The 15,542-nt window shown below is 42.9% G+C and overlaps 1 protein-coding gene across 1 annotated transcript; it reads right to left on the bottom strand.

Annotated features, from left to right (window-relative positions):
• Positions 1–15: 15 nt before the first annotated feature.
• Positions 16–15,187, bottom strand: ARHGDIB (Rho GDP dissociation inhibitor beta). Its single transcript, XM_075183778.1, has 6 exons — positions 15,118–15,187; positions 7,056–7,239; positions 3,955–4,038; positions 3,366–3,442; positions 2,159–2,222; positions 16–1,721 (listed from the first exon to the last, which is right to left on the bottom strand). Exons 2-6 carry the CDS (start codon positions 7,231–7,233, stop codon positions 1,522–1,524), a joined length of 603 nt encoding a protein of 200 aa, XP_075039879.1. The 5' UTR covers positions 7,234–7,239; positions 15,118–15,187; the 3' UTR covers positions 16–1,521.
• Between the last annotated feature and the right edge of the window lie 355 nt (positions 15,188–15,542).

Below are 15,542 nucleotides of genomic sequence, written 5' to 3'. Positions count from 1 at the left end.
ATAAAAGGCCGCACATATTGGGCATTATTTATTATTAATTACACATTACAAATTGTGCTTTCTTGAGCTCCGAAGCCAACATATTATACACGTGTCACATATATTATAAACGTGACATTAATGCACATATAGGTCCTGTTACCATTGACGCGACACAAAGTTGAAACTCTGTCGGGGCCGTGTCACCAATGAGAATAGGCTTCAGGCACGTCTGGCAACAAGACAAGAAAGGGTTAACAAGAAGAGTTTTCAGGAGAATTTTGAGAGGCGACTAAGACAGACACAGAATTTTATTTTTGCTGTATTTAGCACAGACATTCCTAACTCCACGGAGGATTTTGAAAAGCACCTGCGATAACATGGCATTCAGTTTTGGACATGAATTGGAAGCTATGAATCCAGATAAAATTATTGCATAGGTTACATAAACCCAGCTGAATCACATTATTTAACGCAGTTGGCTTGTAGGGCAAGGCAGCATATCTGGCCGAAGTTGGCCGAAACATGAGTGGATTGATCTTCGGCCATGTATGCTCTACTGTTGTCAAACCATCTGGTGGATTTTGCTAAATACATCGATTTGGTCAGATGTATCCACTCGCTGTGTTACTCACACATGGGCAGATCTGCTCATTCGGCCCTTTCACTGAACAACCCAGAGCAGAACAAGACTGCACAGATCCAGTTCTTAGTGGTAAGAACAAACATTATCCCAACATGGAGTTTCCACTGACTATATTGTCCTTTCTGTGCAATCAAATCCAATTTGATTAGATTGGATTTGATTGAACAGAAAGAGTTGACATCTGTTTGGCCAATCTGCTCTATCAAACACATATACCCGTGTGTGAGACGGTGGTAATCAGGCGGTGCTGTAAACACTGACACTGTTTACTTCTACATAATTATTCCGATAGTGAACGTGAGCAGCGACGTAGGAAAAAGAACTACTTACCAGAGAAGAGACACAGAGGAAATCCGATGAGAAGACATCGCGACACTTCCAAATGACGTCAGTTGCGTGCACGACTTGGAAATTTTGACTTTTAAAGCGGCAACGCACGGACCCAGATAAGTATTACCTTTGGGTTAGGGGTTAGGGTTAAGGGATAGGGTTAGGGTTAGGAATAAAATGAACATTACCATAGTCCGTGCATTGCCGCTTTAAGAAATAACTAAACAAAGTCGCGCACGCAACTGACGTCATTTGGAAGTGTCGCGATGTCCTCTCATCGGATTTCCTCTGTGTCTCTTCTCTGGTAAGCAATTATTTTTTCTATGTCGCTCAGTTCATTATCTGAATAATTATGTAGGAGTAAACAGTGTCTGTGTTTACAGCACCGATAACTCGTACTACACCTGTGTGAGAAGATTTAGAAAACCTTTGCCTCTTCAGCTATTGGCTGGCAGATCATTTTGTGAGTCACAGTTCGATACCAGCTGAGGCCCTCACTGAAAGTTGCGGAGACAATGCAGATCACAGACATTTGCAGGCAATTGAAAGTATAGCTAAGAGACAATTTATTCATTCCACTCCTTGCGAATGGACAGATTCCATTCCCAAGTTAGATGATTGTGATTGTCGTCATCGGTGAAGAATGACTTGTTGTGATAGGTTCCTCTGGCCAACATTCCCTTGGGCGATTCTTCCACAGGCGTCAGGAACTCATACTCTTCTGGCCGAGGACCGTAGCTTCCCACCATAAACGTAGCCTTAGCAACTGGATGTAGGAAACAGAATAACTGATCATTAGTGGAAAGGAATCCAATATCAGACACTAATATCAAAACCCAAACCTACTTTCTAATATATTACTTCTTGTATCATTATTTAGATTTATTCCGCAGATAAAGAATTTATTTTGAAATAGAAAAGAGCAGAACTTGTAACCTCCTGGTGATCCTCACTCCACCCATAGTACTAGGACTGAGTGTTTCCCATTCCTGGGAATCTCGTAATTCATAAAGACTTAAATGGATCTCCTCAGGGTTGTTGTTTGGAGATTCCTGGGAGCAGAGGGATCTCCAAAACTGCAGGAGCTCCAAAGATGGGAGCCCCAGAAAACCTCTGCTTGTGGTAAGGGGCTCAGAAGTAGGAGATATATACGTTTAGGTCCACTTTTATAATGTTGACATCAAAGACGTTGAAGACATTTACCTTTTACTCCTGTCCTGTAGGTGTGCTGCACGTACTTCAGTCCAGACACTATTTCTTTGTTTGCCTGCAATATATAGAATATTGTGAATATTTTACTTACATATTGAATAGAAAGTCATTAAAATTTGAGTTTTGTATCATAGTTGCAATTGTATCAAACTGAGTAGCAATTGCAATAACATGTACTCCTACAATATACTGTACAGTAGATCTCAATTGATCTACACCTTCTGTTTTGTATATGACTATGACAAGTATTGTGTGTCCTCAGAGACCAATGCAGTCACAATATATATATAAAATATATAAATGATATCTATATGTATCTATATATATATTTATATATATATTAGAAATGTTTTCTGAAAACCGAACCAACCCGAACTTAGGGGATCCGAGTAGATTCACGAGCTGGCTCACTACTTTTGTGCATCCTCGGGTCTGAAATCGAGGCAAAACGGCATTGTTGCGTTGTCTGCTCTTGTGGGTTTTGGATTCCATAAGTACCTCCGTCCCCAGGAGATCCAGCGACATTGCTCATACAGAAACAGGGGTAGCAGTGTTCTTGTCACTCTCCAGTCTCCAGTGACATTGCTCAGTGCCATTGCTCACACAGAAACAGGGGTAACAGTGTTCTTGTCACTCTCCAGTCTCCAGTGACATTGCTCAGTGCCATTGCTCACACAGAAACAGGGGTAGCAGTGTTCTTGTCACTCTCCAGTCTCCAGTGACATTGCTCAGTGCCATTGCTCACACAGAAACAGGGGTAACAGTGTTCTTGTCACTCTCCAGTCTCCAGTGACATTGCTCAGTGCCATTGCTCACACAGAAACAGGGGTAGCAGTGTTCTTGTCACTCTCCAGTCTCCAGTGACATTGCTCAGTACCATTGTTCACACAGAAACAGGGGTAGCAGTGTTCTTGTCACTCTCCAGTCTCCAGTGACATTCTTCAGTGCCATTGCTCACACAGAAACAGGGGTAACAGTGTTCTTGTCACTCTCCAGTCTCCAGTGAAACTGTTACCAGCAAATAAATTTAGAGAAGGGAAACTGAGCATTTTTGGCATTAAAGGATGGAGACAAAGACAGATTCAGGACCATACCCTAGGAACTCTCTCTGTCCTTGGCAATCACGGACATATGCCACGTACAAGCAGCTCATAGTTTAATGTGATACTTATTATTACAATACTAAATCTAAACTGACCTTAAAGTGGATTTTCACTCTGTATTCGACACCTTCTTTTAAGACGAAGGTTTCCTTCTTTAGACTTGTCAGGTCTCCTGGGAAAGATAAAGGAGATAGAGGGTTGCTTTATGTTGTTGGCTGTTTATTGTTTTTATAGGTTGTAAAGTGATGTATACCACAATTTTCTTAATAAAACTGAAATCTCTCCATTTATTTGCAAAAAAAAAATTGAATACATAAAAGCACAAATCGTATTCACTATAACAGTCCTTAGCTGCATGCCAAGGCCGGGGGCACTGAGTAAGCCAGAGACAAGGATAGATATAATTTTCGAGGTTCACTAATATTTCCATGCATTGGTCACATAAGCTGCAGGCCATGCAGTAAGGATGTGCTGGTCTGATTTGTAGATTTACTCTTATTTCCACTAGAAGGATGTAGGGTAGTTTAATAATAATGGTTTGCCAGTAGCCTTTTAAAACAAAAATAAGACACAATGATAATAATAGTATTACAAAATAATAATAATAATAATTCCTGAATCCTTAAGATCTATGGCACACTGCAAGCCCTAAAGCTGTTATTGGCCTGGTAGGATGTCACATACCTGTAAGATCCATTGTGATTGGTCCTGGCGCGGCTGCACACACCAGTGTAAGGCGAGTTACACTCACATTTGGAGCTGACGGATCTGAAAAATATTTAATACAATAGTTCAGTGCAAACGTCAATTCAATTGCAAAGCTTGTATATACCAGTGACAGCCAAACCTAATAACACCCACCATATAATAATGATTCCACAGAAGATTAACATATCTGTATACATATAAAAACCATTTGGCTAATAATACTTTGTTTTTACCACTATATATTCTTCAATGTGTCTATCAGCTAAATACAACGTAAATTTGTTGGTTCGAAAGTGAAAATGTTATTTGACTCTAATAGAATTTTACTGGAATAATCTCAACATACATACATGCAGCGGGATATGATATTATATACTCTTATATGCTGTTAATTAGGTTTTTGCCTAAAGTATTTACTTGGTTACTTCTTGAACTTATGTAACGTTTATACATAAATATTTATAGGGTTTATTGTACAGTAATGTATATGGAAATTCATATTTTGTTTTTTCTGTTGTTACTTTGACTCAGGGGAGATCTGGTGGGGTCGGACCCAGGGGGGAAATCAACCCTGTGCATATGGCCAAGAAATCGCACAGTACTTGTACAGTATCCCCCTTGTGTCCACATTAATGTACAACTGTTGGCGAACATAGTGGAGGACAAGTCACCTATTTTTGGGCCGATTTGGAATCAGTGGCTGTGTAATGTCACTGGTTCCTAGTGCATTGATAAATCTACATTTTCAAAATATCTGCCTCCACTATGACCCCTTTACAATGGACTAAATGCTTGTTGTGATGACGTGCGCAGGTGAGTTTGAATATACAGAATTCTACAGCATACTTGCGAACTCTCCCTGAATGTCAGGGAGACTCCCTGAAATAGGGGTGATCTCCCTCACTCCCTGAAGAGTCTGGCATTCTACCTGATGCTGAGCCAGTACAAGACGTGGTTGGCTTCGCCATCTGTAGCATGATGACACAGTTCAGAAATTGTGTCCTATGTCCATGTATTGATACCTATGGAGGTGGCCATTTTCATGGAGACCAAGATTTAATCAAAGACTGACAGGTAAGACAACATGACTTCAGTAATGGAGACAGAAATGTAAAAGACACTTCAGTCTCTAGAGATTCTTTAGCTGCTTTTCTTTAACGCATAGTTGTCTACTCTCCCGGAATGTTCTGGAGACTCCCGCATTTCTGGGAGAGCAGGGCAACCTCCCGGTTCTCGCACCGCAATAGATAAGTTGGGGGGGGGCTTAATGACGCAAATATCGCGTAATCTTAGCCCCCTGCTGTAATTGGCCAAAATTGTGACAATCGTTTAGGGGGCGGGCCAAAATTATATGATTCATCAAGCTCCACCCCTGACCTCCCCCGGGATTTTCCTGAAGCCAATGAGGAAAAGTTGGCAAGTATGCTCTACAGGGATATGCAGATAAGGTGTTAGCATCTAAGTGGTGCCGCAGTTTGCAGCTGCTGATGTGGCGAGTTGAGTGGGATGAGACGTGTCTGGCTAATTACTTTTGCGCTCACCAGCTGCTGCTACCTTGGCATGAAAAGCCCATAGGATTACCTGTTAAACTGGCCGCAGTTACGTAAAAGAAATCATTAATTGCCACCAAGGAGCGCTGGCGAACAGGTTGGCACTTTTTGCACATAGTAAATGAATCAATGACTCATAAATATAGCAATTTGTTCCAAGAAATTCAGTTTTCATTTCATTCGTACCTTGAAATGAACATGAGCAATTTGTTCTGCAGACAACTATCCGGGATAATCTAGGTTATCAGCTCAGGGTAATGGATAGATATATGCTGACAGAAATAGTCACAGGCCAGTACAGGACACGAGGACGGTAGAGTGAGAAGGATATACCATTAGTCATACTTATCACATATATTCTACATAGTTATTCCCAAAACAGCGTCCTGTCTCTAATATGACAGTTTGAGTCATGACAAAATTGACCCTAGTCTGTCTGTGTTTGTGTGTGTGTGTGTGTGTGTGTGTGTGTGTGTCTGTGTGTATATTAGGGAATTTTGACTAAGCTCCAATGGGGCAGGGACTGATGTGAATGAGTTCTCTGTACAGCTCTGCGGAATTAGTGGCACTATATAAATAAATGGTGATGATGATGATGATGATGATGACTTGGAAAGATACTGCAGAGACTGAAACACAGGCAAGCGTCTCACATATATATTTTATTCTTACAAAGAACTCTAACTGCATATTTTCATTATTGAAAGCTTATTAGGTTGAGAAGCAGCGGAGGTGGAAGGAAGACTGTAAAATACTTGACTTTCCCTTTAAATTATAATCTAAGAATTGTATATGAATTATCTATTAATTATTGATTCACAAACATTTACATGTTACTTGTTTTACTGAATTTACTCGAATAAATTGGTTAAATGCCCCTAAATGTATAAAACATTACTTGTTATCTGTGCAGATATTCTGCCAACGGTGAGTTCACCAAGATCTAAATAAAATAGGTTGATTTGCAGCGAGCAGAAGGGTGTGGCCACACAAATTGTGAAATGGCTACGACCATACTTGCCAAATTTTGTATCTTGTTTTTTTCCGGAAAGGAGATACAGTTTAATTGCAAAGGAGGGCGGGGCAAAACGGAGGCCACTCCCCCTGCGATGCAATTCTGTGATTACATCATTTTGTCACAGGGCCAAACTTGCGCAATTTGCGACATGTCGCACCACGGAGGCTCCCGTCTCTAAGGCTCCAATAGTAAGTAGTCAGGATGCGGGGGACCAGGAGACCTATCCAGAATTCAGGAGTCTCCGGGACATTCCGGGAGAGCGGGTGAGTATGACTTTGACAAAATGTTGATGTAGTTGGTCGGATGAGAGAAATTATATTTTTCACTAGTAATTTTGGCAGATATAATTGTCTATAATGGAGCCAGGATAATTAGGTGAAAGGTACAACAGTTACCACCAAGCGGAACTGACTGGTACTCAAGGCTGCGGACACACAGATTATAAAACATTTCTAATACTAATATCCCGTTAACTGAAGTGAACAGGTCCTTAGTTATCTATGTAATACCTGCGACCACCGGTCCATCTCCCAGCAAGGATTTCTTATACTTGGCTAAACTTTCATCATCCTTGTCCAGGTCCTGGATTTCCTGCAGTGATTTTTGGGGTGGAGGTTTGTAATTCAATTTCCCATCCAATTCATCTTCATCCTCCAGGTCATGAACAACTGGATTGTTTTCCGTCATAATTATCTGCAGAGATTAGAATATATTTATATGTATGTACATGTATATGTGTATGTATATATATATATATATATATATATATATATATATATATGTATATGTATATATGCTGCATTTTTCTCACCATAATATTTCTCTCTATATGGAGGCATTTATATATTTTAACTGTTGCTTTGTTGTTGTTTTACCACTTATTGAGTTGCTTATTACATTGACACTGTCAATCCTCCCAGGTCACCATCTGGGCTTCTACATTATCTCTGCCCAGACACCATCTCGCCCTGGCATCTTCTAGGATCCTGTACCATTACCATCCTGGAAGTTGCCCAAATACGCAATATTGTCGCTCAATACCCCCTCCCTTTAGAATGTAAGCTCTCACAGACAGGGTCCTCTACCCTGCGTCTCATGTCTGTGCTTTATGTATCATGTCTGTACCCTGTGTCTCATGTCTGTACCCTGTGTATCATGTCTGTACCCTGTGTCTCATGTCTGTACCCTGTGTCTCATGTCTGTACCCTGTGTCTCATGTCTGTACCCTGTGTCTCATGTCTGTACCCTGTGTCTCATGTCTGTACCCTGTGTCTCATGTCTGTACTCTATGTATCATGTCTGTACCCTATGTATCATGTCTGTACCCTGTGTCTCATGTCTGTACCCTATGTCTCATGTCTGTACCCTGTGTCTCATGTCTGTACCCTGTGTCTCATGTCTGTACCCTGTGTCTCATGTCTGTACTCTATGTATCATGTCTGTACCCTGTGTCTCATGTCTGTACCCTGTGTCTCATGTCTGTACCCTGTGTCTCATGTCTGTACCCTGTGTCTCATGTCTGTACCCTGTGTCTCATGTCTGTACCCTGTGTCTCATGTCTGTACCCTGTGTCTCATGTCTGTACCCTATATATCATGTCTGTACCCTGTGTCTCATGTCTGTACTCTATGTATCATGTCTGTACCCTGTGTCTCATGTCTGTACCCTGTGTCTCATGTCTGTGCCCTATGTCTCATGTCTGTGCCCTATGTCTCATGTCTGTGCCCTATGTCTCATGTCTGTACCCTGTGTCTCATGTCTGTACCCTGTGTCTCATGTCTGTACCCTGTGTCTCATGTCTGTGCCCTATGTCTCATGTCTGTACTCATTGTTCTGATCTGTATGTAGTTATGCAGTTTTGTCCTAACCCCCCCATGTGTGGAGCTGCAGAAACAGATAACACTATAATAATTACATTACCAACTGTAGAAACTCCAGAAAGGGACCAGCACATCCCAGAGTTATATATATATATATATATAAAACTCGGTCATGAAGAAACCAAGATAAAGTCCTGGATCTGCAGAAGATTTATGACTTACGACTCAACTTTAGATTCATAATACATTTCCTGTTGGCTTCAAGTCAAGTAATTCAACATTTATACAATATTCCTGTTATCATGAGGGCCCTTTGTTTTTGCTGAGTACACAATGACCAAAAACCTGGAATCTGGACAACTAGATAAAATTATGGTCCCCCAGAAAAACAGTAAAAATTTCCATTCACAGTAGTAGCGTCTGTCTGTGCCCTGCTCTAGGCTCATATTACCTGGCATGTGGCTGTCACTGGGCCTAGATTACCCCCAAGACCCCTTTCCACAGCTACAGCAACCTATTACTATGGCTACAACCTGGTCATGAGAACCGAACCATCTGGTGGGGTCATGGAAGCACCCGAGAGAGACAGCGCCACAGAGGGCAGGGGTGAAGGGTCATGAAGGTCATGGTGGCATGATGGCGCTATGGTGGGTGGCATGATGAGGATAGATGACAGCATTATGGGTCCATGTTGAGGCATGATTGAACTATATTGTAGCATAATTGGAATACATGGTGGCATGATGGGGTATATGGTAGAGATGCTCAGGCTCGGTTCCTCGAGAACCCAACATACCCGAACTTAGGGGATCCGAGTACTAAGCCGAGTCGGTTCGGCAGTCTTCTACGCCCTCGGAATCGAAAACGAGGCAAAACGTCATTGTGACATCGTCAGATCTCGCAAGTTTTGAATTCCTTTTTAGGATCCAGCATAGTGGGGGGAGGGAGGGAGGGCAAGCCCAAGGAGAATTCCTGGTAGGGAGGGCAGGCCCAAGGACAATACCTGGGAGGGAGGGTAGGCCCAAGGAGAATTCCTGGTAGGGAGGGCAGGCCCAAGGACAATACCTGGGAGGGAGGGCAGGCCCAAGGAGAATTCCTGGTAGGGAGGGCAGGCCCAAGGACAATTCCTCGGAGGGAGGGTAGGCCCAAGGACAATATCTGGGAGGGAGGGTAGGCCCAAGGACAATATCTGGGAGGGAGGGTAGGCCCAAGGACAATTCCTGGGAGGGAGGGTAGGCCCAAGGACAATTCCTGGGAGGGAGGGCGGGCCCAAGGACAATTCCTGGGAGGGAGGGTGGGCCCAAGGACAATTCCTGGGAGGGAGGGCGGGCCCCAGGACAATTCCTGGGAGGGAAGGCAGGCCCATGGACAATTCCTGGGAGGGAGGGCGGGCCCAAGGACAATTCCTGGGAGGGAGGGCGGGCCCCAGGACAATTCCTGGGAGGGAAGGCAGGCCCATGGACAATTCCTGGGAGGGAGGGCAGGCCCATGGACAATTCCTGGGAGGGAGGGCAGGCCCATGGACAATTCCTGGGAGGAAGGGCAGGCCCAAGGACAATTCCTGGGAGGGAGGGCAGGCCCAAGGACAATTCCTGGGAGGGAGGGCAGGCCCAAGGACAATTCCTGGGAGGGAGGGCAGGCCCAAGGACAATTCCTGGGAGGGAGGGCAGGCCCAAGGACAATTCCTGGGAGGGAGGGCAGGCCCAAGGACAATTCCTGGGAGGGAGGGCAGGCCCAAGGACAATTCCTGGGAGGGAGGGCAGGCCCAAGGACAATTCCTGGGAGGGAGGGCAGGCCCAAGGACAATTCCTGGGAGGGAGGGCAGGCCCAAGGACAATTCCTGGGAGGGAGGGCAGGCCCAAGGACAATTCCTGGGAGGGAGGGTAGGCCCAAGGACAATTCCTGGGAGGGAGGGTAGGCCCAAGGACAATTCCTGGGAGGGAGGGTAGGCCCAAGGACAATTCCTGGGAGGGAGGGCAGGCCCAAGGACAATTCCTGTCCCAGGAAAATTCCATCTTGCACCATTTTTCTTTTCTGCCACTGCTGTGTGCCAATGTGTCCTAGATGTGCTAGGAACTGCCGTGTGTTTGTGTCATTGCTCTATCGCTTACCATCCAGCCAGGTCGCTGCAGTATTTGTCCAAAAGTGTATGAAAATAATATTGTGATCTGTGAGGTGGTCAAAATCGACTGCAAATGACTTTAAATTTGTGTTATTGAGGTTTATAATAATGTAGGAACAAAAAAAGAGCAAAATCATGTGATTTTAGCATATTTTAGGATTTTTTCTAAAAATCCATAACCAAAACCAAAACACACGAGGGTGGTTTTGTCAAAACCAAAACCAAAACACGAAGCTAATCCAGATCCAAAACCAAAACCAGTTCACGGGGGTCAGTGAGCATCTCTAGTATATGGGAGCGACTTGGTACCAAGATGTGGCCATGAGGTGGCATTATGGGTCATATGGCTTTTTGGCGCTACATATAGCTATAAAGGAACTACTTAGAAGCATATATGGGTTCATGGAGGGGTATGTGGTGTTATGATTGGGCAATAAGATGGCATGATGGGTTTATATATGATGACAAGAGATGGCTGTAATATGTCTTGTAAAATGTGGCTATAAGATACTATATACATAGTATATACATTGACCCCAAGACGGTGGCTTGAGGTAATCAGCACTTGTCAGAGACATGGCCGCCCCCGGTGAGCTACTAACAGGTATTTTATGGAATGAACACAGTGGTTCCAATACATTTTGTAAGATTATAAGTAATGACACATAAACGCGTCTGCAGCTCAAACTAACAAGTCACTTTACCAATTTAAGGACCACAATACCTTAAAAGGAAATGCTGATACAAAGACACAATGTAGAGCGATCTGACACAAATGTGAGACTCTCTCACTTGTGAACTGTAAAACTGTGACACTCGTGTGAGCGCACAAATATCAACTTTAAATTTCAGTGTACAAATAAGCTATCAAGTATTTGTGTGCTACATGAAAAACAGTCAGTATTTAACTTATGTACAAAACAGAATACTAATTTGCACCCCTTGTATTGTAACATGGTTTTGTCCAGGAGACTGAAATAAGAAGTTTCTTAAGTTAAGATCCTTAATGAATCAGGCCCTTAGACTGTAAGCTCCAATGGGGCAGGGACTGATGTGAGTGAGTTCTCTGTACAGCGCTGCGGAATTAGTGGCGCTATATAAATAAATGATGATGATGATGAAGCCTCTCTTCTGAGCAAGCTACCATGTGACACTGAGATTTATATTCACCAAAGCATGATAGCTAGAATCTGATTGGTTGGTATGGGTAACACCTCCACTTTTAAATTTTAGAAGATAAATCTATCCCCACATGGGATAATAATTTGATTTTCTTTTTTTTACAATAAAGTCTAATTTAGATAAACAAATTGACCCTGACCTGGGATTGTATAATCTCCTGCGTGTGTATTTTAGTAGCTAATATTTATTTTGCTTATCTATTGCATTGTCCTTTGATTTCTCTTGGCAGTGGCTGTTTCCCCCCTGTGGATCTGTTTATCGGTACGTGAAAGGGAAACAGAAGCCGTAGAGAGAAGAGTGATGTATGGCGGAGGAGAGCGGCCTCGTGATCTGTCGTCTTTACAGAGCTCAGGCTGATCCTATTAGCAGACCCTGAACATATGTGATCAGAGGAGATTACCCGAGCCGGCCTGAACATCCACTCACCACATCGTGCTGAGCTAGAGCCAGAAAACTAACTGTAACTGTAACCTCCATCACAAGACAACATCTGACCATCTCCTGCAGATAGCGAGTGGTCACATCTCTGATTCTCACATGGACACAGAAACGCAGTAAAATCATTTTATTGCCGCTGGTCAGAACGACTTGTTTTTCCAAGCGGTTTAAAATAACAAACTTACTTTTTTTCAGGCAGGGCAAGTGGCAAGCTGGGAGTTGTAGTTCCACAACAGGTGGAAAGCCACAAGTTTCTCTCTGCAAGGGATCCCCCAAAGACCACATATTGATAATGGCTGCAGTGACGGAGGTGTCAGGCAGGCAGTTCAGAGCAACATGGTTTTCGGACTATGGGGTTTATTTATCACCCACCGCAAAAATGGCATCTACATTATCATCCTTTATCACTGCTTTTCGCAGCAATAAGGAATGGGGTACCGGGTCCAGTTATAAAATAATAATTTCGGGACAGCGCATCCGAAAATAGTCTGACCTGGCGATGACTCCATTTAATTTACAACTCTGGGTACTGACCAGGGGCCTTTACTGTGCACGCGAGAATTAGGGTCACTCAGACCGCACTCCCTATTGAGTATTCTGCAGACTGCTGCATTGTGCGGCACTTTGCCTAATACAGGAAATATCTCTGATATCTCTGATATCTCCTGCGTTAGAATTTTGTTAAATCACCACTATACTTAAAAATAGCCTTTTTTGCGCGGTTTACAGCTTGATAAATAGACCCCCCCCCCTCCCCAGCATACCACAACATGATAAAGTGTCGATGCTTTCCATCTTGGTGAAGACGCACACACTTCCACTGTCACACCAAACTGATTCTGCCATCTAACGTTCCTGCCTGACACCGCCCTAAGTAATGCAGTTTGGTTATGATTCTCTCTGCTCCTATGGTATAAGGCTGTGGCAGGTGTCTTACACTGCATGAAATATAAAGTGAATCCTCTTTATAAAGTTGGTTAGGGGGGGATCTAATAGAGCATTATAGAGATTTTGGCAGTGAGCTGCAACGTCTGATTGGAAGTGTCTATGTGGCAAACAGGAGTCTCTCTCTTGAAAAGGGGGTCCTTGGGGCAATGGGTGGGACTCTCTATTCTGCAAAGAGGGGTCCCTGTGCAACGGAGGGTATCTGTGCTTTTTAAATATCTTAGCTTATTGGGGTCATTGTGCCATGTTAGGGTCTCTTTGCAAGAAGAGATCTGTGCAAGGGGGTCATGTCTGAGGGTTGTGGCCTTGCAGGGGGCGATGATGGGAAGTCTGTGCCATTGCACCAGTTTGGGTAAGCGGGCCCTTCCTTACATTATGCACCAGGGCCCAAGGTCTTTAAATTACACTACTGACTACTCTGCTCCAAATTAGAATACTGAAATCCTAGTTATATTATTTATACTCTATGCGCTATGAGCCAGAGCAAGAAAGAATATAGATCAGTAGAAACTTCAACGAACTTTAAAGTGACTTTACACTTTTGGACAACCCATATCAGTACAAAAAATTGTGAGGGGGGGGGGCTGCCATCCCCAGCAGAACCCCCCTCCTGTTACCTAAAGCCAAAAGCCTTTTATGTGTCAGCTCCTATATTTGCTTTACACAATCTATGTGCAGTCCTTTTAAAAGAGAAACAAAATCATATCTCCAGTTAATAATAAGTAGATTTTCACATCTTCCTGTTTCTTACATTGCTGCTACAATGTAACAGTTCTCTGCAGAACACTTAACCCTTTGTGGTTTAGAGACGTGATCAGTTTAAATGTTGCTTTCAAGCATTTCAAGGCTTCAGAAACAGAGACAGTAATATTACGTGTTTAGTTCTTAATGCCTACTTAACAAGCTTGGACATTTATGGTCCAAAAAAGAGAAGAACTCAGAAGCATCAGCTCTTGGTAAATATAGTTCTATGAAAACGCTGTGTAAGTACATAAGATACTGTGCTGCTGGGGAGCTGTGAGATGGATTAATCAATGTTCTGTCAAAGTACAAGGTGTTCTCTGTGCTTTTATCTAGTGCTGTTTTTACCACACACCCCCCCCCCCCCCCCCCCCGCCTGTACAAGCGCTAAAGCAGCATAAATACGATGATAATGTTTGCAGATCATCATTAACAATTGCAGGATATGAAATAGAAAAAAACCACCTCCTGTAATTGAATAAGGGAAGTAAGTTGGAGAAACGTGCGCAGGGCAATGTGTGTCAGGCAAAGAGGATCATGTTAGAGTGGTCAGAGATTGATCGGAGGGGATTAATTATTAACCTGGAAAACTGCAGTAATAAAGCTCTAGATAAGATTAAATCTTTCTTGTCTAATATCCACTAGATGGAGGAATATAACAGTTTTAAAGCATTTTCAGTTGAGCATTTTATAACGCCAGGATTTTTTGAATGGGAAACCTCAGCATTCTAACATCGCGATGCGCTCAGTTGACGCGATATGAAAGCGAATCGAAGATGTTGTTTCCTATTCACACCTGAGTGATTCTGCTGTCAAAACTACACATGTGCTATGCTTGTAAGGAACGTATTGTATTTTTTAGCTAATACCCTGATAAAGGAGGTGTAATAACAGGGATACAGCATGAGGACAGTGGTGGAGCATAAGTAGACACATGTGAAAAATAAATAAAACTTGGCATCATAAGGTTGCAATTATTACGAAAGTTGTAGTTGAAGTTTCACATTTTGCTTAACACCCAAAACAGAAGAGACACAATTAAAAATGTACAACTAAATCAGACACAAGTGTACTCCTTGTTCTCAGGTCAGGATTCCATTCGTCTAACAACATAATAGTGGAACATAGTGACCGATATTATATAGATCTTCCCCAGTATGAGATACCTGGATCAGAGGCTGATAGGGTATGCTGGGATTTGTAGTTCTTAGATGGAAAGTCACAAGTTCCCCATGCCCGATCTAGGCCCAACAACATAATCTTTAATCTATGCTTCCCTACCTCCCGTTATAAGGATAACAGTTTTTAAATGAAGCGTCTTACCAAGCTGTGGCCTGTGTCGGTCTGGATAAAATGTTCTTTAATCTGCTCGCTCTGCCTGTCAGTTGAAAAAGGGAAGGAAACTGGTTAAGCAAACAACCCCCCTTCTTTCTAAACCACTTCTACAGGAAGCCCTTCAGCACTTCTTACCCTTTCTGCTGAACAATTGCAAACTGTCACATCCCTGATGATTATGGAGTATTGAAAGATATACAGACCTATCGAACAATGATACCTCTATTATAGTCACATATACTGAGGTTTCGGCCCTGTGGAATAGTATTATTATTTAGTGCTGATAAAAATACAACTTATTTCAGTCTTCTCTGTAGAGTGCTCCAGGGATACGGTTGTAGTTTGGGATTTTGCAGGTCTGTTAGAATCACTGTAGAATTCTCAACAAATGGTCTCAGCTAGAAGGCTGCTTA

Source organism: Mixophyes fleayi, chromosome 8 (assembly GCF_038048845.1).
Source record: "Mixophyes fleayi isolate aMixFle1 chromosome 8, aMixFle1.hap1, whole genome shotgun sequence".
Taxonomy (NCBI): domain Eukaryota; kingdom Metazoa; phylum Chordata; class Amphibia; order Anura; family Limnodynastidae; genus Mixophyes; species Mixophyes fleayi.
The sequence above is the reverse complement of the archived record's forward strand: the minus strand, read 5'-3'. Positions and strand labels throughout refer to the sequence as shown.

What these genes read in the sequence shown, in the direction of transcription:
- ARHGDIB (XM_075183778.1), bottom strand. Translation starts at nt 7,233, where the DNA reads ATGACGGAAAACAATCCAGTTGTTCATGACCTGGAGGATGAAGATGAA. An exon ending in AGATGGACCGGTGGTCGCAG is followed by an intron (nt 4,039 to 7,055) that starts GTATTACATAGA and finishes AATATTTTTCAG; the next exon opens with ATCCGTCAGCTCCAAATGTG. An exon ending in CTACAGGACAGGAGTAAAAG is followed by an intron (nt 1,722 to 2,158) that starts GTAAATGTCTTC and finishes TCCTACATCCAG; the next exon opens with TTGCTAAGGCTACGTTTATG.